At 48.9% G+C, this 26,970-nt stretch overlaps 2 protein-coding genes across 2 annotated transcripts; both read right to left on the bottom strand.

Annotated features, from left to right (window-relative positions):
- Positions 1-1,058: 1,058 nt before the first annotated feature.
- Positions 1,059-3,142, bottom strand: LOC119293083 (cytochrome P450 71A1-like). The gene is made up of 5 exons (XM_037571670.1): positions 3,131-3,142; positions 2,834-2,977; positions 2,054-2,473; positions 1,849-1,970; positions 1,059-1,464 (listed from the first exon to the last, which is right to left on the bottom strand). Exons 1-5 carry the CDS (start codon positions 3,140-3,142, stop codon positions 1,059-1,061), a joined length of 1,104 nt encoding a protein of 367 aa, XP_037427567.1.
- Positions 3,143-14,488: 11,346 nt separating this feature from the next.
- On the bottom strand, positions 14,489-18,341 carry LOC119293085 (replication factor C subunit 5-like). Its single transcript, XM_037571671.1, has 11 exons — positions 17,901-18,341; positions 17,725-17,860; positions 16,766-16,798; positions 16,504-16,666; positions 16,236-16,414; positions 16,007-16,143; positions 15,589-15,684; positions 15,416-15,485; positions 15,211-15,291; positions 14,961-15,078; positions 14,489-14,848 (listed from the first exon to the last, which is right to left on the bottom strand). Exons 1-11 carry the CDS (start codon positions 18,197-18,199, stop codon positions 14,775-14,777), a joined length of 1,386 nt encoding a protein of 461 aa, XP_037427568.1. The 5' UTR covers positions 18,200-18,341; the 3' UTR covers positions 14,489-14,774.
- Between the last annotated feature and the right edge of the window lie 8,629 nt (positions 18,342-26,970).

Genomic DNA, 26,970 nt, shown 5'->3' on the forward strand with positions numbered 1-26,970 from the left:
CTCTTAAAACTACTCACTCCATCCCATAGTGTAAGAAATTTTTTGTAGTGTCAAAAAAGTCTTACATTATGGGATGAAGGGAGTAACATGTTACTATGATGGGTCCATGCGACTGCTCGTACGATCTCCATTGGTTGTATGATACGCCGTCGTTTGTTCTATCGCCAAACCCTTCGTTGAAGAAGAGCCATGCTACCGCGGGCACTCGCATGAAACGCCGTCAATCTCTCTGTAATCATCTCCATTTCTGTTTCTTTCTCATACGGCAGCCCATATGACCAGGTCTGATCGTATGGTTCGCCGTCTTTGCCTTTGCTGGTCTCTTCGTCAACTTCTTCCTTAGAGGTGTTTCCTCCCTGAAAAGTTAGTGACAAAAACCTCCAAGTATGGACGAAAACATCAATGATTAAGTCACGCGATTAAATAGGTCTAACGCAACAAAAAAAATCTAAGCCAGTTACATCTCTCTATGTTATTGACTTTTTTTTTTTGCATTGCCACATGTTTTATTTTGTTGTGACTCCATTTGCGTACTGTTTGTCATCTCTCTAGGAAACTGCCAAACTGGTATTTAAACTCTCTTAAAACTCTAGTTTTATTCCAAACTATTTTTTTCAGCTTGCTTGTGTGAAATTTGAATTATAAGATCCACATAGAGAATGTCAAAAATGGTGGCATGCATGCATGGGCCAAAAGCATGAAGGGCGGCATGCGTACATGGGCTAGAAGCATGGGCCATGCGTCCACTCTCGAGCTTTTAGCCCATGGGCAATGAACTGCCACCATTTTAGCCCATCGACTCCACTCTCGAGCAAATGGGCAACGAACAGCCGGCGGCGCCTGGGAATGTGCCAAGATTCACGTGCCTAGATCCAACGGTTCCCAGGTCGTTCACTGGAAGTTCCTTCGTAGGGAACGTTTGTCGCATAACATTTTTCTAAGGATTTCCATATGTCGCCTTTTGTAGATAGCCAGCCAGTATCGGTATACATGACATTGCATTGACGCAGAGGACAAGCATACCTGATATCTTCTTGATATGAATACAAAAAATATTGTTAAAAGAAATGAGCCTTCAAATTGCTAGAATCATTTCGCGTAGCCCCCTTCGGCAGCGCCCAGTCGAACCGGCCGACGAGGTTGGCAATCGCGATCTCCATGATGGACATGGTGAAGTTGATCCCCGGGCACACCCTCCTCCCATAACCGAACGGTACGAGTTGGAAATGCCGGCCCCGGAAGTCCACCTCGCCGCCGGTGCCGAGGAACCTCTCCGGCCTGAACTCCTCCGGCGACTCCCAGCTGCCCGGGTCCCTTCCGATGGCCCACGCGTTGACGATCACCATGGTCTTGCTCGGCACGTCGTACCGCTGGATCCTCGCGGGCTCCATGGCCTCCCGTGGGATCAGCAGCGGCCCCGGAGGGTGCAGCCGCATCGTCTCCTTGATCATGCGTGTGTACGTGCTTGTGGCCGGTGAACGTGCTAGTGGGTTAGTGCATGGATGGATTAGTAGCGGGAGTGGTGGGTCAGCTTGTTGCCGATCTGCGTGTGTATATAAAGTGATCAGATGAATGAGAAAAGTACGTGGCCGTGAGGGCTGAGGGAAAAAAGATGTAGCCACGGCTGACCAAGAGGAAGGTGTCTCTTGGCAAAGCTATTGCCTCCTTCTTCCTTGGTCCATGCGTGGGTGGGTGTGTGTTTCCTGAGAGTTTCTTCCATGGTGTGTGTTTGAGAGAAACCACAAGAGAGAGAGAGAGAGAGAGAGAGAGAGAGAGAGAGAGAGAGAGAGAGAGAGAGCTGTGAGACGCAGCTCGAGGTAGAAGAAGAGCGGCGCTGCGAGAGGCGGCGCCAACAATCTAGTCCTTAGCTCATCCTGTAGCTTTTCCATGGCGTCCTTGTTGCGGAGCAGCTCTGCCATGGCCCATTCGAGCACGATGATGATGGAGTCTGCCCCTGCCCCGAACAGATTCTGCGTGCCCGGCCGGGAAATACGACATGAATTACTAGGTAAAGTCACGGTCAGTCCGTGAGTGAATCATTCAGTGCGCGTGCCGCTAGGAGCCCCTTGACGTTGTCCCTCGTGAACCGCCGCTCCGGGGCCGCGCCGCCGGCGCCATTGCCGGAGGTGTTGTTGCCGAGGGACAGCAGCACGTCGACGAAGGTGCTGTCGTGCCGCCCCGGCGCGTCTCGTCTCTCCGCGGCGTCGACGATCTCCTCGAGAACGGCGTCGATCCTGTCGAACGCCTTGCCGACCTTGGCGTCGGTGCCGTCCAGGGCGCCGACCCACGCCAGACTGGGGAAGTAGTCGGCGACGTGGAACGTGCCGAGCAGCGCGTTGCCCTCCTCCAGCAGCGCGTCCACCTTGGCGCCCCACCCGTCGGCGCGCGTGGCGGCGCTCGCCCCGAACACGATCCGCCCGATCACGTCCTTGGCGAACCCGGCGAGGAGCTCGCTCAGGTTCACGACGCGCGCCTGCCGCCGGACCTTGTCCAGGAGCGCGCCCACCTCCTCTTCCCGGACGGCGCGGTAGGCGCGGACCCTGGCGGGGCTGAGGAGGTGGAGCACGCACGCAGGTCTTCCGCGCGTGGAGCCAGTAGGGGCCGTGCGGGGCGAAGGCGACGTCGGTGCAGCCGTAGAAGAGCTTGGAGGGGATGGCGAGCTTGGGGCGGGTGGCGAAGACGTGGTCCTGCGCCAGCATCACCTCCCGCGCGGCGTCGGGCGAGGACACGACGACGGCCGGGACCTGGCCGAGGCGGAGGAGCATGACGGGGCGAGGCCGGCCAGCGCGCGGTGCGGGAGGCGGCCGCCCGCGAGCTGGTGCAGGTTGCCCACGAGCGGGAGCCGCCACGGGGAAGGCGGCGGGACGGTGGTGGCGAGCTTGGAGTTGGAGTGATGGGCGCGAGCTGCACGGAGGAGTAGCGTGCAGCACAGGATGGACACGGGGAGGAGGACAGCTGTCACGACTGTCAAGGTGACCTCACCAGCCAACAAGCGGGAAGAGGAACTGGTCAAGGCGCTTGCTGATTCGACAGAAGGGCCGACCCGTTAGCAGGCCGCGGTGTCTTGGGTGCGTGGCCTTGTGGGCCGTATCGAGCCTGCGAGCTCAGGGTTAAGTAAGTGGCTTGGCACCGTCAAGGGCATCAAATTGTATCTCACTGAATAGACAGAGAGAAGCTGCTCTTCTCCTGGTTATCCCCTTCCTTCTCCACCTACCTCAATCTCACCTGCCCCCTTCCTCCTCCTCTCAGATCTGATCGATTAGGTAGATCGGGCCGTTACAAGTGGTATCAGAGGTCGGGCGATCTGGATAACCCGTACCGCAAGCCGCGCTACGCCACCAAGCAAGTTACGCAAGCTGCAGCGATGGAGGAGCAATTGGCGGCGCTGGCCAAGGCGGTCAACGACGGCCGCACCGCCAACGAGGCCCGGCTCGAGGCCATCCAGACCTCGCTCGAGTTGTGGCGTCCAGCGGTCACCAACCTGCAACAACAACTCAACGAGCTCCAATCCCAAGTGGGGCGGATCGCACTCCACCCCGCGCTGGCAGATCCGCAACAGCCACCGGTGGAACAAGTGGTGCACGGCGCGCCGACCGAGTCGGCGGGCGACTTCGAGCACCACGGGCCATCTGGCCACGGCGAGATCGACAAAACCGGGGGTCGGGCACACGGGGTAGTCACTACCCTCGCGCCACCTCCGGTCAAGGGTGCGTACTCATCCCAATCTATCATACCTGCTTCTCCTCGCGGTGATAGTGGTCCAGAGGCGGAAAGGAGGGGCACTCAGGACAACCCGTTCGTTCCATTCGCGCATCACGCTCACTGGGCTCTGCCCAAGATGGATTTTCCATCGTTTGATGGAGAAAATCCGCAGTTCTGGAAGACCAAATGTGAAAAGTATTTTGATGTGTATGGAGTGGCTCCGGATCTCTGGGTTCGATTAGCCACGCTGAATTTCACAGGCACAGCGGCCAGATGGCTGCAACTTCATGAGACACAGAGCACTTCATTCACTTGGGCGTCACTCTGTGAGGCCTTGTGCCATAAATTTGGTAGAGAACAGTACCAGTCCCATCTCCGTCAGTTTAACACCCTTCGTCAGTCAGGGACTGTAGCCGATTACATGACACGATTTGAAGAATTGATGCATCACATATTAGCTCACAACCCAGCGTTCGACTCCGTGTATTTTACTACCCAGTTTCTAGATGGTCTTAAGGGAGAGATTCGTGCTGTTGTTATGCTTCATCAACCAAAAGACTTGGACTCCGCCTTTTCCTTGGCTACATTGCAGGAGGAGCTGATGGAGGCGTTACCGCGAAGGGAGTACAAGCGACAGGATGCAGCTAACCAGCGGTCACCTGCACAACGGCCTTTGCTGGCGATTGGTGCTCCGCCCGTCCGGCAGGTGTTGCCAGGACCGCCACCTGCAGCTGAAGATCGACGGGCGATCGATGCGGCAAACCCTCCGGATCGCCGCGATCAAGGCAGAGGTGATGATCGGGTAGCAGCCCTCCGTAACTACAGGCGTGCTCGGGGGCTCTGTTTTAAATGTGGTGAGCGATGGGGCCAAGGGCATCAATGCGGGCCTACAGTTCAATTACATGTGGTCGAAGAACTGCTAGAACTGTTGCAAGCTGATCAGGGCGTTCCAGTAGTGCCTGACCCTGATTCTGATGAAGATGTTCTGATGTGCATCTCCAAGGGAGCCACCACGGGGCAAACTACTCCCCGTACAGTCAGGTTGCTGGGGCAGATAGGTGGACAAGAGATGTTGATCCTCGTGGATTCGGGCAGCTCTCATAGCTTTCTCAGTGATACAGTGGTGGCGCGACTTCAACTACCAATTCAAGCCATGTCCACGGTTGCAGTCAAAATAGCAGACGGGGGAACTCTATCATGTTCAGGTGTGGTGCCAGAGTGCAGATGGAAGACACAAGGACATGAATTTGTCACTGACCTCAGAGTTTTAGCGCTTGGGTGCTATGATATGATAGTTGGCATGGACTGGCTGGAGTCATGTGGGCCTATGTGGATCGATTGGTCCGCAAAGCAACTGATATTCAACCACGGCGGGCAGCAAATTCAGTTGGCAGGGGTGCAAACGCAATTGCGACAAGTCCAACCAATCTCCTCGGCTCAGTTGTGTGCACTGGAAGAGGCTAATGCGGTGGCTCACATCATCTGTTTGCATGCGGTGGGGGATGATGTAGTGGTGGAACACATTCCAGTGGAAGTACAAGCTGTGCTGCAAGAATACAGTGTGGTGTTTGAAAAGCCTACTGATCTACCTCCACACCGCGCTTGGGACCATGCAATTCCAATCATCCCTGGAGCCAAGCCGGTCAACATTCGACCGTATCGGTATACCCCGGAACAAAAGACAGAGATTGAGCTTCAGGTGAAGGAAATGCTTAAAGCTGGACTAATCGTGCCTAGTACCAGTCCGTTCTCCTCGCCTGTTCTGTTAGTGAAAAAGAAAGATATGACATGGCGCCTCTGCGTGGACTATCGTCACCTGAATGCAATTACACTAAAAAGCACCTATCCATTGCCAGTCATTGACGAGCTGCTCGATGAGCTTGCAGGATCGTGTTGGTTCTCAAAGATGGATCTACGAGCGGGCTACCACCAAATCAGGTTGAGAGAAGAAGATGAACCAAAAACAGCCTTTACAACCCATCAAGGGCACTTTCAGTTTCGGGTGTTGCCGTATGGTGTGACCGGAGGGCCAGCAACATTCCAAGGAGGGATGAACACAGTGCTGGGTCCTTTGCTCAGGCACGGTGTGTGTGTTTTCATGGACGACATCCTCACCCACTCAGCAACCTTAGAGGGACACGTGGAACTGCTGCGGCAAGTGTTGAGTATTTTGGCACAACATGGTTTGAAGGTCAAAATGTCCAAATGCTCCTTTGCACAACGCAAGATCGATTTCTTGGGGCACACCATAAGCAAGGAAGGTGTAACCACTGATGAGAGCAAGATTGCAACAGTCCGGGACTGGCCGCGCCCAGGGTCAGTTCGCGAGCTACGAGGCTTCTTGGGGCTTGCGGGATACTACCGTAAGTTCGTCAGAAACTTCGGCGTCATATCCCGTCCTCTGACAGACATGTTGAAGAAGGGCACCCTCTTTATTTGGACACCGCTAGCAGAAACAACATTTGCAGAGTTGAAGCAGGCACTCATCCAGGCCCCCGTGCTCGCATTACCTGATTTCAACAAGAAGTTCGTCGTAGAAACTGACGCAAGTGCCAAGGGCGTCGGTGCAGTCCTGATGCAGGACTTCCACCCGTTAGCTTACTTGAGCAAGGCGTTAGCGCCACGCAACCTTGGTCTATCAGCATATGAAAAAGAGTGTCTTGCCTTGATTTTAGCAGTTGATCACTGGAGGCCGTATTTACAGCATGCCGAGTTTCTGGTGCGCACCGATCAAAAGAGCTTGCTGAATCTGACCGACCAGAGGCTCAACACACCAATCCAGCAGCGGGCTTTCACCAAGTTAGTGGGGCTGCAGTTCCAGATCCAGTACAAGGCAGGCATCACTAACAAAGCAGCAGATGCGCTCTCACGGCGCGAACATGACACTGAAGCAGAAGTGGCAGCGATTTCAATTTGCAAGCCCGCCTGGTTGGAAGCAGTGGCCGTCAGTTATCGCGAAGACAAAGAAATTCAAGACAAGATGGCGCAAATCGCACTAGATCCTGGAAGTGACTCGGATTACTCTCTGAAGGATGGAGTCATGCGTTACAAGGGGCGTATCTGGATTGGCTCGGATAGTATGATACAACAATCGCTGGTCAAGGCGCTCCACGACAGTGCAGTGGGTGGACATTCAGGGTTCTACGCCACGTATCACAGAATCAAAAACCTCTTCTTCTGGAAAGGCATGAAGGCTCAGATTAAGCAATATGTCAAGGAGTGTGTCACTTGTCAGCGTGCGAAAACAGAACGAATCGCTCCAGCGGGGCTGTTACAACCCCTCCCCATTCCAAAGCGGCCATGGGCAGTGATCTCCCTGGATTTTATTGAAGGCCTTCCCAAATCCGGAGGCCATGATGTGATTTTGGTCGTGGTGGATAAGTTCTCCAAATATGCTCACTTCGTTCCATTGACTCATCCATTCACGGCTCTGACGGTGGCTACGGCCTTCATGAAAAACATATTTCGGCTTCACGGGCTGCCTCTAGCTATTATATCTGACCGAGACCGGATCTTCACAAGCACAATTTGGCAAGAGTTGTTCAAACTGTCTCAGACCCAGCTGCGTTTGAGTTCGTCATACCATCCCCAAACTGATGGGCAGACAGAGCGCGTAAACCAGTGCTTAGAAGGATACCTGCGCTGTGCAGTGCACTCGTGTCCTGGTAATTGGATCAAGTGGCTATTCTTAGCCGAGTATTGGTATAACACGACATTTCACTCCTCTCTGGGGCGCACTCCATTTGAAGTAATCTATGGCCATCTGCCAAGGGAGTTCGCTGTTACTCAAGTGGAAGAAAGTTCAGTGCCGGACCTGGCAGCTTGGCTACAGGAACGAGAAGTGATGGCTCAGCACTTACAGCAACAACTGAAACATGCTCAGGATCGCATGAAAGCTCAGGCCGACAAACACCGCACTGACCGTTCATTCGAAGTGGGTGACATGGTTTTCCTCAAGCTCCAGCCACATATACAAACATCCGTAGCCCAACGCCCTTACCAGAAGCTGGCATTCCGCTACTACGGGCCATACCAAGTGCTCGCTCGGATCGGAAAAGTGGCATACAAACTTCAGTTACCAGCTGACAGTAAGATACATTCCGTGGTGCACGTCTCACAACTAAAAAAGGCTGTTGGTCCTAGCACCCAGGTGAGCTGCGATCTTCCTCCTGTTAACTCTATTCTGCAGGCTGAACATCAACCAGAGGCAATTCTGGACACCAAGTTCATCCGCGTCCGGGGAGAGATGCAACCTCGTCTTCTGGTACAATGGGGTGCGCTGCCGGCGTCGCTCGCCACCTGGGAGGAGCCCGCTGAACTGCGTCGTCGCTTTCCAGCAGCATCGGCTTGGGGACAAGCCTCACCTCAAGGGGGGGAGGATGTCACGACTGTCAAGGTGACCTCACCAGCCAACAAGCGGGAAGAGGAACTGGTCAAGGCGCTTGCTGATTCGACAGAAGGGCCGACCCGTTAGCAGGCCGCGGTGTCTTGGGTGCGTGGCCTTGTGGGCCGTATCGAGCCTGCGAGCTCAGGGTTAAGTAAGTGGCTTGGCACCGTCAAGGGCATCAAATTGTATCTCACTGAATAGACAGAGAGAAGCTGCTCTTCTCCTGGTTATCCCCTTCCTTCTCCACCTACCTCAATCTCACCTGCCCCCTTCCTCCTCCTCTCAGATCTGATCGATTAGGTAGATCGGGCCGTTACAACAGCGTCCTCCATGGCCGGCCGCCGCGATGCTTAAGTCAGTTCAAGTTATAGTAGCGATTGTCGCGTATTTCAATTATGGGACATGGCAGATGTATGTCAAAAGGATTTCCTTAAAATGAAATATAACCAAGGACGTCTATACGATAGGTGGATTGCTAATAGGAATTACCTAAGAGCCTTTTTCCCCGAAACCAAGGCGATTAGGGCACGGTGGAGCCGGCGGCGCTCGCAGATCCAATCGGCGAGGCGCACTAGCATCTGGGCAGACGATGGCGAGATCATCTGCTCCGGAAGGCTCGAACAACAACGGCGCTTCATCCCCGCGCTCCGCCAGAGTGCAGATGGAGGAGGCGCTCGGGAAACTTGACATCTCAGAGGAGGAGGCGACTCCGCTCGTGATCAACGATCTAGAGGAAGATACACCACCGAAGTGGCTGCTGGCAGGCAAGGTGCTGTTCAGGAACTTGTTCCACATCCAAACAATTACCAATGCCCTACGTCCAGCTTGGGGTAACCCGAGGGGCTTGGAGTTCCGCCCGCTGGGGGAAAATATGTTTGTTGCTGAATTTGCCTCCCAACGCAATCGTGATCGTGTTTGGGATGGACCCCCATGGCACATAAACAAGCATGCGGTGATCTTGGAGAAATACGAGTCACACATGCAACCGTCAGAGCTGAGATTTGATAGACTGCAGATTTGGGCGAGGGTAGTGAATCTACCATATAACCTAAGGAACGACACTTGGGGTCTGGCTATTGCTCAACAGATTGATAAAGAGGCAACAGCAGTCCAGATTGATCCTGTAGGAGGTTTTCTTCGTGCTAGAGTGACAATCAATGTCAAGAAACCTCTGCGCAGATGGATTGTGATTGATTCGGCGAAGAGGAAGAAGGTGGACTGGTATGATATTGAGTATGAACAGATTCCACACTTTTGTTTCTCATGTGGCCGACTCGGGCATTCTGATCTCCACTGCCCTACTCCGGGCACAAGGGACGAGAATGGCGATTTGCCTTTCAAACTAAGCCTGCGGGCTAGCGAGGGTCGCAAGAAAGCAAGCTCTGCTGACAGTACGACGAAGGAAAAACAGGACACACAAAACAGCACTAGAGAGTCTCGTTCGTCAACCTCCAAGCAGAAGCAACAAGGAGAGGTCACTTCTCCAGTTAAAACATTGCAGAATAAACGGAAAGGAGGACCACAGGTTACACAGGTTTATAAACCAGTGGCACAAAAACCTACCCAAACCATCACTCAGGGACAGGGTGAGGATGTTGATAAGAACATGGAGGGTATGGTCTTTTCAGCGGGCACCAAAGGAGACGATCAACTGGAAGTCAGAGCAGAGAGCGAATCAAAGAAGAAATGGCCTACCCCACCTTCTTCTGAAAACACGGCAGGGACTGCTGGTCAGCCCTGCCCGAGCCAATGAGCACATTAAGCTGGAACTGCCGAGGGCTTGGGAACCCTTGGTCAGTTCGAGAGCTTCGCAAAGTTGTGAAGCAAGAAGGCCCCGCCCTTTTATTCGTAATGGAAACAAAAATAAAGGGTAAAAGAGTGGAAGATCTGAAAACCTCTCTAGGTCTTTCAAGATGTTTTGCCGTCGACAGCGACGGGCTAAGTGGTGGTATTGGTCTATTTTGGTCGAGAGATGTGGAAGTTACTTTGGAAAACTATAGCATTTCTCACATCGATGTGACTGTCAAGCAGGATGATAAATCTTGGCGGTTCACAGGGTTTTATGGGGCGCCACGAGTGGAAAATAGATGTCACAGTTGGCGCTTCCTTCGCACGTTGTTCACTCTTCCGCATCATGCATGGATTTGCATGGGAGATTTCAATGAGACACTATATGCAGAAGAACACTTTGGAGTTAATGCGAGACCGGAGAGCCAGATGAAGGCATTTCGGGAAGTAACAGAGGAGTGCTCACTCCAGGACTTGGGGTGGAGAGGCGTACCATTCACATGGGATAACAGGCAAGATGGAGCTGCAAATGTTAAAGCAAGACTCGATCGGGCCTTTGCGAACGTAGCCTTCTTGCATCTCTTTGAGTTCACGTCAGTAAAACACATCAGTAGTGCGGAATCGGATCACTGTTACGTACTAGCTGAATTCCGTTCACATGCAGCAAACAGTTGGTCTGGAGCAGCAAAAAAGTTTCGATATGAGAATGTCTGGCAATCGCATGCGCAATACGACGAGCTTGTTCGTGAGATATGGCAGGCGGGATCAGGTCAAGGCGGCCTGCAAGGCGTAATTGACGCCCTGGCAGTTGTCCAACAGAAGTTGGGATCATGGGGAGCGCGGGAGTTTGGCAACATGACGAAAAAAGTACGCAAACTTCAGCAACGCCTTGATCGTCTACGGTGTTCCTCGATCGGCCGTGGGCCGTCGGAGGAGGAAAAACGAGTAGCAACGCAACTCCGTGAAGCACTCCGACATGAAGAGGTGTGGCTTAAACAGCGTTCGCGTGTGCTGTGACTGAAAGAAGGCGACCGAAACACGGGCTATTTCCAAGCTCAGGCCGCTCTTCGGAAGAGGATTAACAGAATCACTTCATTGGAGAAGGGCGATGGTCACATATGTACTGAACCTGATGAAGTGAAGGAAGAAATATCAAGTTTCTTTGCAGCGTTGTACCAAACACAAGGGTATCGGGCTATGGATGACCTCCTAGATTGTGTACAACCCCGAGTCTCTGAAGGTATGAACGACTTGCTAGACAAAGAATATACAGCCGAGGAAGTCAAAAAGGCACTCTTTGATATGGCCCCTTCAAAGGCCCCGGGAGTCGATGGCTTCACGGCTGGTTTTTACCAGCGACATTGGGATGTGCTTGGCGATGACATCTCTCATGCCGTCTTGGAGTTTTTGAATGGTGGTGAGCTACCGATGGGACTGAATGATACTGCTATCACCTTGATCCCTAAGGTAAGGAATCCACAGAAAATATCCCAGTTCCGTCCTATTGCTCTCTGCTCGGTCTTATATAAAATTGCACTTAAGGCGATCGCAAACCGCCTGAGACTCATCCTAGATGAGATAATAGGCGAGGAACAGAGCGCTTTTGTCCCTGGACGCTTGATCACTGACAACGTCCTCATAGCGTATGAGAGTATACACACTATCAGGAGAAGGAAGAAAGGGAAAAATTCTTGCTGTGCCGTCAAACTCAAAAATTCTTGCTGTGCCGTCAAACTCGATATGCTGAAGGCTTATGATAGAGTAGAGTGGCACTATCTTGAAGCTATGCTCTACAAGCTAGGCTTCAATGATCAATTTATCAGATTGGTGATGAAATGTGTAACTTTGGTCAGATTCACAATCAAAGTCAATGGAGAGCTTCTTCCCTTTTTTGATCCCTCCAGAGGCTTACGTCAAGGCTGCCCGCTATCACCTTATTTGTTTCTCATTTGTGCACAGGGCGTCACCTCTTTACTGAATTATTATGGAGGTGCGCAAATTGACAGAGGAATACGAGTTAGTATTCACTCACCATGGGTTAACCACTTGTTATTTGCAGACGATAGCTTGATATTTCTAAGTGCCAAAACCCAGAGTGCAACTAGACTCAATGACATTCTATGGATTTATGCTGACTGCTCGGGTCAAGCTGTCAACGGTGAGAAAAGCTCTATCTTTTTCAGTGGCAATACAGCAGCACCTCTTCGAGAGGAACTTAAAGAGAATTTGGGAATTACAGTCGAAGCGTTCTCTCAAAGTTATCTAGGGCTCCCCACTGCTGTCGGCCGCATCACTAGTGGTTCCTTTGAACACATCCTCGAGAGAAGCCGCTGCAAATTTCGGGGATGGTCAGAGAGAAATATGGCTTGCGCAGCTCGAGAGACTTTGATCAAGTTGGTCGCTCAACCAATACCAACCTTCAGTATGAGCTGTTTCTTGCTAACAAAGAAGGTGTGCAAGGACTTGACATCCTGCATGGCCAAGTATTGGTGGGGCAGCTCAATAGACAAACGATCCTTGCATTGGGTGTCTTGGAAGAACCTTGCAACACCAAAAATTAAGGGCGGGATGGGTTTCAAAGATTTGCATCTTTTTAATCTAGCTATGCTTGGAAAGCAAGGCTGGAGACTTATTACTCACCCGGAAACCCTTTGTTCCAGAGTTCTCAAAGGAAAGTACTTCCCGTTGACAGACTTTCGGCATGCTACTGTACCAACTAGATCATCCAGCACATGGAAGGCCATTGTGGCGGGCAGGAAGGCTCCTGATGTGGGCCTTATAAAACGAGTTAGAGATGGCACATCGATTGCGACATGGACGGACTGTTGGATTCCGAACACTGCCACTATGAAACCAATGGGACGCACCGGTGCTGCTCAACTCAGCAGAGTTTCAGATTTGATTGACAACTACACAGGGCACTGGAAGATCGATGTTGTGCGACAAAATTTCCTTCATCCCGACGCAGAGGCTATACTTAACATCCCTTTAAACCCCACGGGAGGGGAGGACACGCTAGCTTGGGCTCTTGAAAGATTAGGCATCTACTCTGTAAAAGTCGCGTATCGTTCTCTTGTGACTCGTAACGAGCTTGGTGCTCTAGAGGAAGGGACGACCACAGAATCATCATTGTCAAACAAACAGATGTGGACTGCCTTATGGAAGCTTCATGTGGTACCAAAGGTCAGAGTGTTTTGGTGGAGAGTGTTGCGTGGTATCCTCCCGGACTCGGTCACCTTGCAATACCGACATATTAAACCTCTTGGCATTTGCGATGTATGCAAAGCTATGAATGAGGATCTCAAGCATGCGCTAATTGACTGCACGCATGCGAAGAAATTCTGGCTTGCGGCCAAGGATCGGTTCAAATTCACATTACCGAGACTGCATCTAGACACATGGGCTAGAACATCTTGCTTGACAACATGTTCAATGATGACACGAGGTGCAAGATTATCACCATCATGCACTCCGTCTGGACCTCAAGAAATAACTGGACACATGACAGGGACGGATATGACCTAGTTCAGGCGATAAAATGGGTGCATGAGACCTTGACACTATTGGACTTGCCAATAGGACGCTCGAAACATCTTGCTGATTAGTGCTGGAGGCCACCAGATCCGGGGTGGATTACAATAAACACTGATGGAGCAACTAATGGGGATGCTATGAAGGGGGGTGCTGGCGGTGTCGTTCGTTCCCACCTAGCATTCCTTGCTGCATGGAGTAAGACTTTGCCTGGAATCTCAGATCCTTTCATTGCCGAGTTGATGGCATTCCGGGAGGGGGTGATCTTTGCACGCCTCAGGGGATACTCTCATGTGATCATACAGGTCGACTGCCTTGAGCTCGTTAACCTATGGAACTCGCGAGGCAATAACCGGTCTATTGCCGCGCCTATCTTAGCAGAATTAGGGGAGATAGTTCTTGATTTTGTTTCCTTTTCGGTTTCCCATGTAGGCAGGACTCTCAATCATCCGGCTCATCTCTGTGCCCGCCGAGCTACTGCTCAAGAGGGGACAGAAAGCTGGCTTGATGAGAGCCCGGATTTTCTTATCAGCAGCCTTCGGGCAGATTGTAACCGAATTCTAGTTCATTAATAAAGCTCCATGATTCGTTGCAAAAAAAAGGACGTCTATACGATACAATAATGGAGTTTTTTTTTTGGCACAACCCTTGCTGTGGCCGACCCTAGGGAGGAGGGGGTCGACGGAGGTTTCGCTGATGGCGCAGCCCCCGCCAGCTGCGCCATATAAATCAAATAAATAATAATAATTCGAACTCCAAATGTTACACTTGATTTTGTTTCTTTTTCAGAGACCAAGGACTGCTATCCCATATGGCATGAAAATTGTTAAGCACTCTTGCCACAGTAATATGAACATCTACAGAAAAAACAGAATTTTTAAAATTTATTTGATTTCACTGTTCATTAAGGAGTATATGCTCCCCAGAGCCAAAAATCCGCGTTCATCTGTTCCTCACATCATTGTGGTTTCTTGTGTGATGAAATAAACACAATACTTACAACCCCTATGTTGCTTTGGGATGCGGCGTTGTGAGTAAATAGAATACAAAGTACACAAGGCAAGTGATATGAAGATGATATACGTACTCTATGAGACTAATATGATAATATTGATATACTATCAAATATGAAGTTGATATTTTTACAATTTGGAGCCCATCACAATCCACTCCACACATATGCCAAGTTCTGTGTGTGATCGTATATTCGCCCGCACAGCACGGATCACACGGGTCTATCTTCATCTTACACGCGGAGCAACATATAAGGTGCTCTGGTTCAGAGGCAGGCAGAGGCCACTGCTTATTTACCTAAAGTGCGACAATACTTGGAGATGCTTTCGATGGAGCGAGTGGATCACCCCCTTCATAGAATATCCCCTTTACTCGAGTTCTTCGTCATGAAAGATCTGCTGAAGCTCATAAACCTCGCGGTGAATTCTGCCAGGATCTGTAGAAGCTCATGAACCTCACGATGAATTCTGCCAGGATTTTGTAAGGGTTAGACTACAGTTCACAAGTGAACCGAACCAAAAAAGCAATTAGCATATACCTTCAATCTTTATGAAGTATTGGATGGCTTCCCCTTGGTCACGGCCTTCCACGGCAAAACGTTCTATACTGATGTCCAAGGTTGTGTCCCGAGACCTGTATTCTTTGACTTGCTCTTTCTGAAACTTGCGGCCTGCGCACTGCCCACAAGCAAGCAGGCAAAGAACACATACATCAATGTAATCTAGTTGAGAAATGGAAACGAAATGTCACTCTCAAGTGTGAGTGAAGATGCTTGTAGTCATGCTCACATGGTTGAACTCCGATGCCAGTTCATCGACACTGTTCTGAAAATCTTTATCCCTGTCCCTTTTCAGCTCAGTAACCAGGTGCTGCATCTCAAAAGGAAAAGGAAAAGGAAAAAAAGGAACAGTAATGAGCAATGACAAATACGAGCATTGGCTGGGCTCCTCAAATCACATAAAACATGTGAGCATAAGGTAGAGCAGAGCTTACGCGGAAAATGAAATAAGGTGACACGTTATGCTCAATCATTTTTCTGATCTTCCCTCGAATGAGATACAGCCTGTGTATAAATCAAATCTGCAAATTTTATTTTTGTAGTGAAGTTGAAGAAAGAAGCTCCCGCGTACTGGACTGCAAAACAACACGGTGGAAGGGTAGCATACTGCTTTGGACTTGGCTCCTCCATGATTTTCTTGGCCACATTATATATTTCTTCCTCCCATCCCGTCAGAATAGGTCGATCTTCTACGAACGGATATCTGTATTTGTTAAGGGAGCTGTTTATCAGTATGGAAAACCAAAATTACAGTAATTCTTCGACACAAGCAAAATAGGATCCATAGTTAAAAGTATGAACAGGCACTAGTAATCCTCTAAAGACCTTGCAAACACTTATAAAACAAAGGAGAATGAAATCACGGTGCGAAACCATTTCTTTAGTAGTGCAGCATCCTTTTTAGTCATAACAATGGCAGCAGCATTTGCACAGTAAACTGACCAGTGCTATGCTGGCCTGCTGACAATATTATTATGGCGATATACCATCAGAATATGAAAAGGAGAAAGGATCCGTGTGCTTACTTTGCTCTCCATGTAGCTTCAAAAGAACGTATTGCCTGTCGGAGATTGTTGCCTGCTCTCACTGCAATTCTGCTGGCAATTCCGCGAGGCAAATCTACGCCTTCTTTCATAGCAATGAACTCCAGAACCTTGATCATCTAGAGAAGATAATCTTTCATCAAATTGTCCAGCACCGTAATGAGAAGATGATCATCCATAAAGTAAATAAACAGACCGAAGTCGAATGTACCTCATCAAATGAAGGTGGCTGAAGCATGACGACCTTGCATAGATGTTTGACAGCCTCGAGGTTTGAGGAATCGGAGCAGCAGAAGATGATTTTGTTGCAACCTGCATACCTTCCCAAAAAACAACCGATGTAATGTTGAACATCGGAGGAAAGCCTATCAGCGTCGTGGACCACAATCACTGCACATATGAACCGCTAACACTTAGAACTCCTGTCTTGATTAGCAAAAGTGCCAGCAACCAAGAAGCGAAACTGTAAGAGCATGTACCTTTGCAGTTAGTATGATCGCAGATCGAGTGTGGTGGCCGGATTGATTCATTCACCAAAGTAGTTATGACATGATTCTCATAGCCATGCAGATCGGCCAAGTTAACCTCCACATGATGACCTGAAATCTTGAGTTTCACATCAATGTGTCTGGCAATTTCTCCCTACATCAAATTCACCAGAAATACGGTAGTACATTTTTTAACTTCCTTACGACGAGTTAATCAATCAGATAAAACGCTATTCCAAGTTGCAATGCATACCTTGAGTTGGATTCTCTTTGAGTGTTCCTGTACCTGCAGTTTAATAACAGAAGAGAAATGGTAAATGCATAAAGCATATTCTGAATTTGAAGAGTATTTAACCAAAAACTACCACAATTCACGGAACCGTGACGAAAAACTACCACTTTACGATTTTGTGCGAAAAACTACCGCTTTTTTCCTAAACTGTGGCAAAAAACTACCAAGTCTGAAAAGAGCCCGATTAGGCTCTTTTAAGCGCGTTTCTGACAGAGTTGGCCCACACATAAGCAGGCTAAAAAAGCAATCGGGTCCCTGTTTTCTTTTTCAAAAAGCAATCCAGTCCTTGTGAGGCCGCCGGCCAGGGGCGCGACCAGGGGCGCGGCGGGGCCAGGCGCGCGGCCACGGGCGCGGCCAGGGGCGCTCGGCCACGGGCGCGGCCAGGCGCGCGGCCACGGGCACGGCCAGGGGCGGCGGCCACGGGCGCGGCCAGGGGCGCGGCGGGGCGGCGCGCGGCCACGGGCGGGCGGCCATGGGCCCGGCCACGGGCGCGGCCAGGGGCGCGGCGGGGCGGCGCGCGGCCACGGGCGGGCGGCCATGGGCGCGGCCAGGCACCCCAGGGGGCTCGGCTAGGGGCGCGGCGACGGGCGCGCGGCCAGGGCGGCAAGGCCAGGCACGCAGCCCATGGGCACGGCCAGGGGCGTGGCGGAAGGACTGGATTGCTTTTTTTTTTAAAGGGACCCGATTGCTTTTTTAACCCACTTATGTGTGGGCCAACTCTGTCAGAAACGCGTTTAAAAGAGCCAAATCGGGCTCTTTTCAGACTTGGTAGTTTTTTGCCACAGTTTAGGAAAAAAGCGGTAGTTTTTCGCACAAAATCGTAAAGTGGTAGTTTTTCGTCACGGTTCCGTGAATTGTGGTAGTTTTTGGTTAAATACTCGAATTTGAAACACCGAGGTTTGGTTAGGATATATTCGTACCTGCAGATTATCAGGACCAAAAGCTTCCCTTAGAAGGGCCAGCACCATGCTTCTCTTCCCGACCGCCTGTCCGCCTTCGAATATGAAATGGTTGCAGCCGTGTTCGATCACCTGGATGCAGGAGCAGTGACAAGATCTAATCCCAATTTAGCTCTGTAGATTCATGACTCAAAGGCCTCCTCGCGGAGACATTCGCCGCGCCCGCGTGGCCCTGGCGTGCCGGCACCTGCGCCGCCGGGGGCGTCGACGCGGACGACGGTCGGGTCTGCGTCTGCGGGGGCGGGGTGGCGGCGCGGGCGCGGGCGCTGAGAGCGGCCCTGCTCTTGGGGAGGCAGGCGGCGCCCCAGCGGTGGAGCATGAGCTTGACGAGCCCGGCGGGCACGGCCTCGCGGCGGCGGTCGTCGGCGAATGCCGCGGAGAGGGTGCGGGCGGTGGGGGAGGCGGTGGGGGAGGCGGTCGGGGTCTCGGTGGCCATGGCGCGCTGCGCTGTGGGGCGGCATTGGCGCGGGGTGGTGGGAGGTGATGGGAATGGGGGAGGCAGCCGGCCGGCGCGACCTCACCGAGGAGGAGGAGAAGGAAAGGCAGCCGGATTATGCCGCGCCGGAGGAATCATTCCGTTTGGCTAAGCTAATAAATATTCCGGCGTCGCCTGTGTAAGTATCACGGTCGCCGTCGGGGCGGGAGATTGGCCGGCCGGCCGCCGTGGGTTGCCTAAACGGCGAGTCTTTTCTTGATTTGTTTTTAGCCAAGAGCATCTCCATGAGCTCCCCCTCATACATACGCACATACACACAACCTTATGAACATACGCACAGACACCTACACTATGAGCACCTCCGGAAAACTGAGTCAGCACATCATCTTGAGATTGACAAAGTCGCCACAAACATCTTCATAGTCGACGGGAGAGTCTCCTACATATAGACGAAGTTGAGCCAACAAAACAAAACACACCCCAGTTTTTTTTTAACATAAAACACACCCAAGTTTCTTTAACCTATATTCGCTGCTCTGGCGAAAGCAAACCGCTTCGTAGAGGCAACAGTTTCTGCCGCCCTTGGACGCTAGGAGCAGTGATCTCTATTCCTCTATGGCTGATGCTCCCGCGGTTGGTGGAGGGGATGAGGCTCCCGTTTCTCTTCCTATTGTTCCATAGGTTTAGTGCTTCGTCTTCGTCTAGTAGCACCAATTTGATCACGTTGATGATGCGTCGAATAAGGCGGCATCGGTCTCTTCCTCATCACGACGACGTTCTTCCCGACGACGCTGTTCAGCCAATGCCCTCGTCTGCTTGCCGTTCGTTTGGAGCGGTAGGCCTTATGCTTCCTGTGTCTGGCGGTTGTCACATTTCATGGCGGCGCCGACAAGTGGGACAGCTTGGTGCCAATACAAGGTTGGTCGCCCGACGGGGGCGGATTTGGCGTTTTCCCCCGGCAACAGCAACATGATGCGTCATATCTTAATCCATGTCTGCGCTGACACGCCACGTCGTCAAGTGCCTATTCTGCAGGTCCGGTCTTCGACTCACGGCGCCTACAAGGCTATGGTGTTGGCCTAGATTTTCGCTTGTTGGTGCTTTGTCTCTTCCCTTGTCAAAGGCCGCGGAGAGGGTGCGGGCGGTGAGGGAGGCGGTCGGGTTCTCAGTCGCCATGGTGCGAGGGATGGGGACGGGGCACTGTGGGAGGCATTGGCGCGGGGTCATGGGAGGTGATGGGAATGGGGAGGCATCCGACTCAATCTGGCCGGGGAAGAGAGGGAAAGCTGGTCGGATTATGCCGAGCCGGTGGAATCCTTTTGTTTGGTTAAGCAAATAAAAATTCTGGCGTCACGTGTGTAAGTATCACGGTCGCTGTCGGGACGGGAGATTGGCCCGCCGGTCGTGGATTGCCTAACCGGCAAGTCCTTTTATTCTCTTTTTTTAGAACGAGACTTGCCTGCTCCTCGCGTGTGTGCCCATTCGTGCTCCCGCATATGTGGCATGATTTAATTGGAACAAAATAAGGCCCGGCCTCACCCCCTTAAAATCAGGGGGAAGATGATTAGATTAGAAAGAAAAAAAGAAAAAAGACAACCGTAGGATGAAGTGGGAGCACGGATGGGAGCATGAGAAGGGAGCACGCAAGCCGGATCCCTTTTTTTAGCCTACCGGCAACATGAACCAGATAATCACAATTTAGCAATTGCATCGATTAATAAGTGAAAATTAGTATTTAATATCATAGTTGAATGTCCATGCATTCATTGCGACGAAATATATATTACCATGATGGCCAAAGGCGTATGAAGTACGAAAATGGAGCACAACTAGATACTTCCCCAATAACTGCAAAACAAAATTGAGCTCGCAACTTAGGGCCTGTTCGGCAATCCTCTACTCCAGAAAAACCAGTAGCTTCGCTCCGATCCGCGCATGAAGCATTCTCCCTATCGAACGCCCTGTGGAAGGACCGTTCGGCTGGCTCTCCGGCAGAGCGTTGGTTCTCGTCTCTGTTTTATTTTTGGGACTTCCTTTTTGGCGACAGAGAGAGGAGAGGAGAGAAAATAGACTCATACCATTTTGTTAGGTGGCACTTGGCGGTGGCACTTTCTGTAATTTCGATCAGCTCCTGATTCTGCTGAAACGAGGAGCGAGGGTTATGCTACTCTGCAAAATCGCGTTGTGCGCCGCTCCGCTCCCAGTATAAGATTCTGAGAGCTGATGCGTTCGGCATCGCTCCACCCACTCCCGTCGTGGAGTGCGGAGCTGGAGTGTTGCCGAACAGGCTCTTAGATGTTAAAGAAACAGACAACATGATTTTGAACTTCATTCATGAACAGATGCATGGTTTAACTTTTCATTCTAAGTATGATAAGTATAATGTTAAAATTTATTACCTTGTGAGATCAGTGTATATTCAGGGACATATGACAACTCCCGGTGATATGACATTGAGACGCCCTAAATGACATACAATTATGCAATGTTGGCATTGTTCAACCAGTTCTAGATCAGTCTGTTTGGTTACATGATACTTACACACGACACCGTAATATTTATTAGCTTAACCAAATATTTAAGTTCTAGACCAGTCTGTTCTATTCTTTTTTTAACTTACTAGCAAAAGGGTCGTGCATTGCACCGCGAGGAAAAAAAAATCATAATCTCCAAAGGCCATGACAACATTTTGCTGCATCACCGATAACATTTTGCTGAACAATTTGTTTAATTTCATTAATACTTTTTAATACGTGAACTTTTTTAAAAACTCATGAAAATATTTTGATTTCCCAAACATTTGTTTATAAAATTGTAAACATTTTAAAAAAATTACGGATATTTTTAATCCACAAACATTTTATGATTTATTGAACATTTTATTTTAAAAATCACTTTATAAATTTCTGGATCTTTTTTGAAGTGCCAAATTATTTAAAGGAGAAAAAACGAAAACATAAAAGAAAAAGAAAAATAGAAAAATGAAATTTAAAAAACAGGCCATCCACACATGGGCTGGCTCAAATGGGCGCCCTGCTTCTTCTCCCAGCGCGCACAATGTAGTATAGGAGGTCCCTACTCTGTGGGCCGACCCAGGCGGGGGATTTTCCTGTGTGAAACGTCTTCTCACTTATAGGTAGCATCGGTGGATAATATTTTACAACTTTGGGGCCATTTTATGTGACGTACTGCCAGAATCACTAATGACTTTATTATTAGGTAGGTATGGATAAGGGCTTCTTTAGGGAAGTTATTTTTCTCGATAGTTGACAATTTTAATCCAACTTTTTTTATACAGAGAAACATAGTGCATATGTTCGCATATTTTTTTTACTTAAAGAAAACATAAGTTTGTGTCACTGCTCCTTGTTCGCCCAACCTTAGAGCATCTCCTAGAAACAACAGCATACAAAAGGCGCAAATGTGAGATTTTTTTTGTGGGGCCAAAAAACGGCTCCAACAACTGACCAATACGTGCATGGCCACCAACTATTTTTTGCTAATGACCAAAAAAAATGCTAGGAGTAGTAAATTTGGGCCACTCCTAGTAGCCGACCAAAAACTAGAAATGCAGCCATGGGAACCCCAACTGTCTGATCTTAAGGTCCCCATCGCCGATCCCTCCCACCCATCTCCACGACGGTCGATTCAAGCCGCTAGAAGCCATCGCCGCCACTCCGACGGCCGGCAGCGGCCCCCATCTCCGCTTACTGATACGTCCATTTTGCATCATGCTTTTATATCGATATTTATTGCATTATGGGTTGTTATTACACGTTATGTCACAATACTTATGGCTATTCTCTCTTATTTTACAAGGTTTATCATGAAGAGGGAGAGTGGCGGCAGCTGGGATTCTGGCTGGAAAAAGAGCAAATATTGAAAACCTATTCTGCACAGCTCCAAAAGTCCTGAAACTCCACGAAAGTCATTTTTGGAATTAATAAGAATTATTGAGCAAAGAAAGTACCATAGGGGGCCCACACCCTGGCCACGAGGGTGGGGGGCGCCCGCCCCCCCCCTACTGGGCGCGCCCCCTGTCTCGCGGGCCCCCTGGTGGCCCTCTGGTGCCCATCTTCTGCTATATGAAGGCTTTTACCCTGGAAAAAATCATAAGCAAGCTTACGGGACGAAACTCCGCCGCCACGAGGCGGAACCTTGGCAGAACCAATCTAGGGCTCCGGCGGAGCTGTTCTGCCGGGGAAACTAAATCATCATCATCGTCATCACCAACGATCCTCTCATTGGTAGGGGGTCAATCTCCATCAATATCTTCACCAGCACCATCTCCTTTCAAACCCTAGTTCATCTCTTGTATCCAATCTTGTATCAAAACCACAAATTGGTACCTGTGGGTTGCTAGTAGTGTTGATTACTCCTTGTAGTTGATGCTAATTGGTTTATTTGGTGGAAGATCATATGTTTAGATCCTTAATGCATATTAATACTCCTCTGATCATGAACATGACTATGCTTTATGAGTAGTTACGTTTGTTCCTGAGGACATGGGTGAAGTCTTGCTATTAGTAGTCATGTGAATTTGGTATTCATTCGATATTTTGATGAGATGTATGTTGTCTCTCCTCTAGTGGTGTTATGTGAACGTCGACTATATGACACTTCACTATTATTTGGGCCTAGAGGAAGGCATTGGGAAGTAATAAGTAGATGATGGGTACTAGAGTGACAGAAGCTTAAACCCTAGTTTATGCGTTGCTTCGTAAGGGGCTGATTTGGATCCACTAGTTTCATGCTATGGTTAGGTTTACCTTAATACTTCTTTTGTAGTTGCGGATGCTTGCAATAGGGGTTAATCATAAGTGGGATGCTTGTCCAAGAAAGGGCAGTACCCAAGCACCGGTCCACCCACATATCAAATTATCAAAATAACGAACGCGAATCATATGAGCGTGATGAAGACTAGCTTGATGATAATTCCCATGTGTCCTCGGGAGCACTTTTCTCATTATAAGAAATTGTCCAGACTTGTCCTTTGCTACAAAAAGGATTGGGCCACCTTGCTGCACCTTATTTACTTTCATTGCTTGTTACCTGTTACAAATTATCTTATCACAAAACTATCTGTTACCTACATTTCAGTGATTGCAGAGAATACCTTACTGAAAACCGCTTGTCATTTCCTTCTGCTCCTCGTTCGGTTCGACACTCTTACCTATCGAAAGGACTACGATAGATCCCCTATACTTGTGGGTCATCACTTACCATTCCCACTAGTCAAGACATCCGTTCTGACCTGCATGATCACCACAGAAGCTGGGGACGCAACCACCAGTTCCCAGTGATTACAAGCATTTCATTGCCATCCACCAGGCATAATGCTCACCACTGAACTGCAGTTGCCCTTCGTGGTGAATTAATTACCGGCCGGGCAACCCCCACTCGATCAGCGACCACCACCGAGCCACGGCTCAATTCAGAGCTCTCGATGCTCAACAACACGGCGCTGCTGAAGTTGGCTGCACCCGGGCTTCCCCTCAGGCCCCTAGTCCTTCATGATGCCTTTCCTAGGCGGCGTAGCGATTGTCTCAGCCTCGACGTGTCACGCCAACGGGAATTGAGCTTGGTGCCCATAAGATGATTAAAGAATTTCCCTTCTATGTTTCGTGTTTGATGCACTTTATGTTATGTTTGATGAAGAATTGTATTGAATTTGGGGCTGTTGATTGATGAACTATGTAATAATCAATTACTATTTGCATTTTATTTTTTGAATTAACTTACATGAGTTTGATATTATTTACAACATTGCATATGCAGAAATATGTGTGATATGATAGAAGAAGGCCAAATGTTTGGTCATCAGTTTTTTATCTGCCGAAAAAGTAGAATTTATTTTGGAGAACAAGAACCTTCTCTCTCCATCTCTAAAATCTGTTTTGGTCACCAAATTTTTCATCAGATGTGGGAAATACTCTTATGTACTCTCTCCTTATGCCCTAATGGAGCACATACACAAAAAATGTTCTCTTTCTTTTGATTTTTTTTCCTCCCATGTCTGCTTTTGTCACCGGTATTTCCTGAAAAACAGCATGAACTGCCCCACTTCTTATTTACTTATCAAATAATTATTATTTTATTTGTTAAACCTTACCAATCAAGTGTTTACTAAATATTTATTTTATTTCTTTTACACAATCAAATTGATATGGACATGTAAATCACAGGCTAACCTATTAAAATATTTATGACTCCATTACATGCAATTATTTAGTATATATAAAAATATGTGCATAAGATAAAGAAAAGAAGTTGAACTAGTAGCCTATGACATGCACAATTCGAGGCGAGGATGCTCTCCAGAAAGTAAACCAAATTTTGCCAATAAGAACTAATGCTCAAGTAAACAACTATTCCCTCCGTTCCAAAATAGATGACACAACTTTGTTCTAACTTTAGTACAAAGTTAGTACAAAGTTGGGTCATCTATTTTGAAACGGAGGGGGTATTTTTTTAGAACTCTCAGCACCTTTGCACTGTGCGTAATCTAAGGCTGTGTTAAGCAACTCAGTGCCGCTGAGCAAATCTGGCTTCCTGATTCGCGCTACTCCACTGTACGGCTACCTTGTTGGTGGCGAGAGGAGGGGCACCTTCCCTAGTTCCCCCTTTCATTACTCTTAGTTCTAATTGGTCATTGTTTGCTTTAGTTTTGGTTCCCGACTGATATCAATGAAGTGGTGACGATGATGAAGCGGGCGATTGCGACTAAAATTTGAAGTCTTATGCTTCTGTCCTCTTCTCCGTTCCGTCATCATCAACTGTCTCTCTGATGGGTCGGCGCATATGGTGGTGACTGCGTCCTTTATGATGCCTTCTTTCTCTCTCCTCTATTCCCTCCCGCAGTCATAGCGGGAGTGACGTAGATGCTAGTGAGGACGCAGACGCTGTTGACTGGAGTTGTTGCCATCTGCTGGTTGTTCGTGTCCTTGGGAGGCTACACCATGCATACCTGGCCCAAATTCTAGATCACACGCCTGGATAGATGTCGATGAAGTCCCGTGCTGCTGGGATGTTAGATCGAAGCCAGCTGGAGTTGCACCCGTGTACAAGATGCCGATCCGAAAGCTGATCTTTTTTCTGCTGTAATTTCTCCACCGGTGAGCAGGGTCGATCTGATTTATTTGGTGGCTAATACGATCTATCTAGCGGATGGATCTGAAGAAGTCGAAAATTAAAAACCTACGGAATTTGATCTAAGCTACGAAGATATGATCTTTGATCGATCGGGTGCCACGCCTCCGGGGAACGGAGATTAATCTCCTCGGGGGCGGGGCGCTGCAGAAGTGGTGGAAGGTCTTAGGATCGGTGTCGTGAGACAAACTGATGTAATACCATGTGAAAATTATAGGATGGCTAGAATTGTTATTGTTTGATCTAACCCTTATATGGGGTATATATAGAATACATTAGGGGATAGAGCTTGGAGTACAAGACAAGTTATACATGCTTTAAACCTATTCGATCTCTACTTCTTATCTCTATCTTTAAACCCAAATTACATTCTAGTAATGGTGAATTGGAAAAAAAATGTCTTTTTTGACATCTCCTTATATGTACGACATCCTCGTTTTCTCAAAAGTCTTCGTAGACCTCTTTCCGATGAAAAATCTTTTTTGTGTAATTCCAAATGTGAAGCAAGTCTCCGGTGCCAGCGCTTTTGTAGTGACCCCGGAGGGGTCCCGGGTTGCTTTGGCGCCCCCGGATGTGTACCTGACGCCAGGGAATAACGTAGTTCTAAAGTAGTGACTCGTGTCTTGGAGGTCGTCCATCCAAATCTCCCTCTTTGCCATTGCCCGCGTCTACTCCTATAACCGAATCGATGGCCTATAGCGCCATGCCATAATGAAATTCTTGATCATTTCGGGAGCAGAGCTGAAAAAGATGGACAGTAACGACCGCGTAATATCAATTTATCGGCCTCGTCATCGAAAGCGGCTTCCAATATCTTGCACCGACGAATGGCATGTAAGGGTAGATGATGTCAGCTATGTTGGCTCTTTTAAGTCCTGATCGTTGTGTCAACTTAGGGTAAGTAGTTGGCTAGCTTTTGGTGCCGTAGCATCAACCTCTTTTTTTTTGTTTGTTTTGCAGGAATGTCAGGCTTCTCGAACCCTCCGTATTGATGGTGAAGAATTGCAAGGTTGCGATGCTTGGGGTGTACCCAGTCGATGTTCTTTAACGGTTACTAGATCGATCTCCGTGAACATCCGGAAGGAAGAAGACTACTTGGGGTGGTACCCAGTCGTTGTGTGTCAAGTTACCTTTTTTTTTTCATTATTTTCCTCGATGAATATCAAGTATGATATGCCCTTTTCAACGTTTTTCTAGGATCCTGATAAGTATCACACACATGACACGAAGTAACTTGGACCAAACGCCCCCATCACCATAGAACGCGTCACGCCACCGCATGATTGCACAAATGACGAAATTGAGGATATCAACGGGAATTTTTTGGGTTTTCAGTTTTAAAATGTTTTATCTCTTAAATTTAAAATCCAATTAAAAAACACCAGTAAATCTATCGCGGCGAGATCTTCGAAATTAGATTCCATATTGATATGTCTCGACGACTTTTTTTTAAATTAAAAGTTGCCATGTCTATGAACATAAACTGCCATGGCATTTATGCTGAAGTTGCGATGATATGTTTCAACTACTTTTCCCTTCTACGTTTAAAGTAAATTTTGACATGTTATATAAAGGGAATTAAGAAACTAAACTTGCCATAGTGGATTACTAAAATTTGCCAT

This window comes from Triticum dicoccoides, chromosome 4B, assembly GCF_002162155.2.
Source record: "Triticum dicoccoides isolate Atlit2015 ecotype Zavitan chromosome 4B, WEW_v2.0, whole genome shotgun sequence".
Classification (NCBI taxonomy): Eukaryota; Viridiplantae; Streptophyta; class Magnoliopsida; order Poales; family Poaceae; genus Triticum; species Triticum dicoccoides.

Excerpts from the sequence above, each read along its gene's own strand:
- LOC119293083 (XM_037571670.1), bottom strand. Across the intron at positions 1,971-2,053 it reads ACGTCAAGGGGCTCCTAGCG|AATCTGTTCGGGGCAGGGGC; the intron begins GCACGCGCACTG and ends CCGGGCACGCAG. Across the intron at positions 1,465-1,848 it reads CTAAGGACTAGATTGTTGGC|CACGTACACACGCATGATCA; the intron begins GCCGCCTCTCGC and ends ACCGGCCACAAG.
- LOC119293085 (XM_037571671.1), bottom strand. The coding sequence starts at position 18,199 with ATGGCCACCGAGACCCCGACCGCCTCCCCCACCGCCTCCCCCACCGCC. Across the intron at positions 16,667-16,765 it reads CAAAGAGAATCCAACTCAAG|GGAGAAATTGCCAGACACAT; the intron begins GTATGCATTGCA and ends AATTTGATGTAG. Across the intron at positions 15,685-16,006 it reads GAAGCTACATGGAGAGCAAA|ATATCCGTTCGTAGAAGATC; the intron begins GTAAGCACACGG and ends TAACAAATACAG.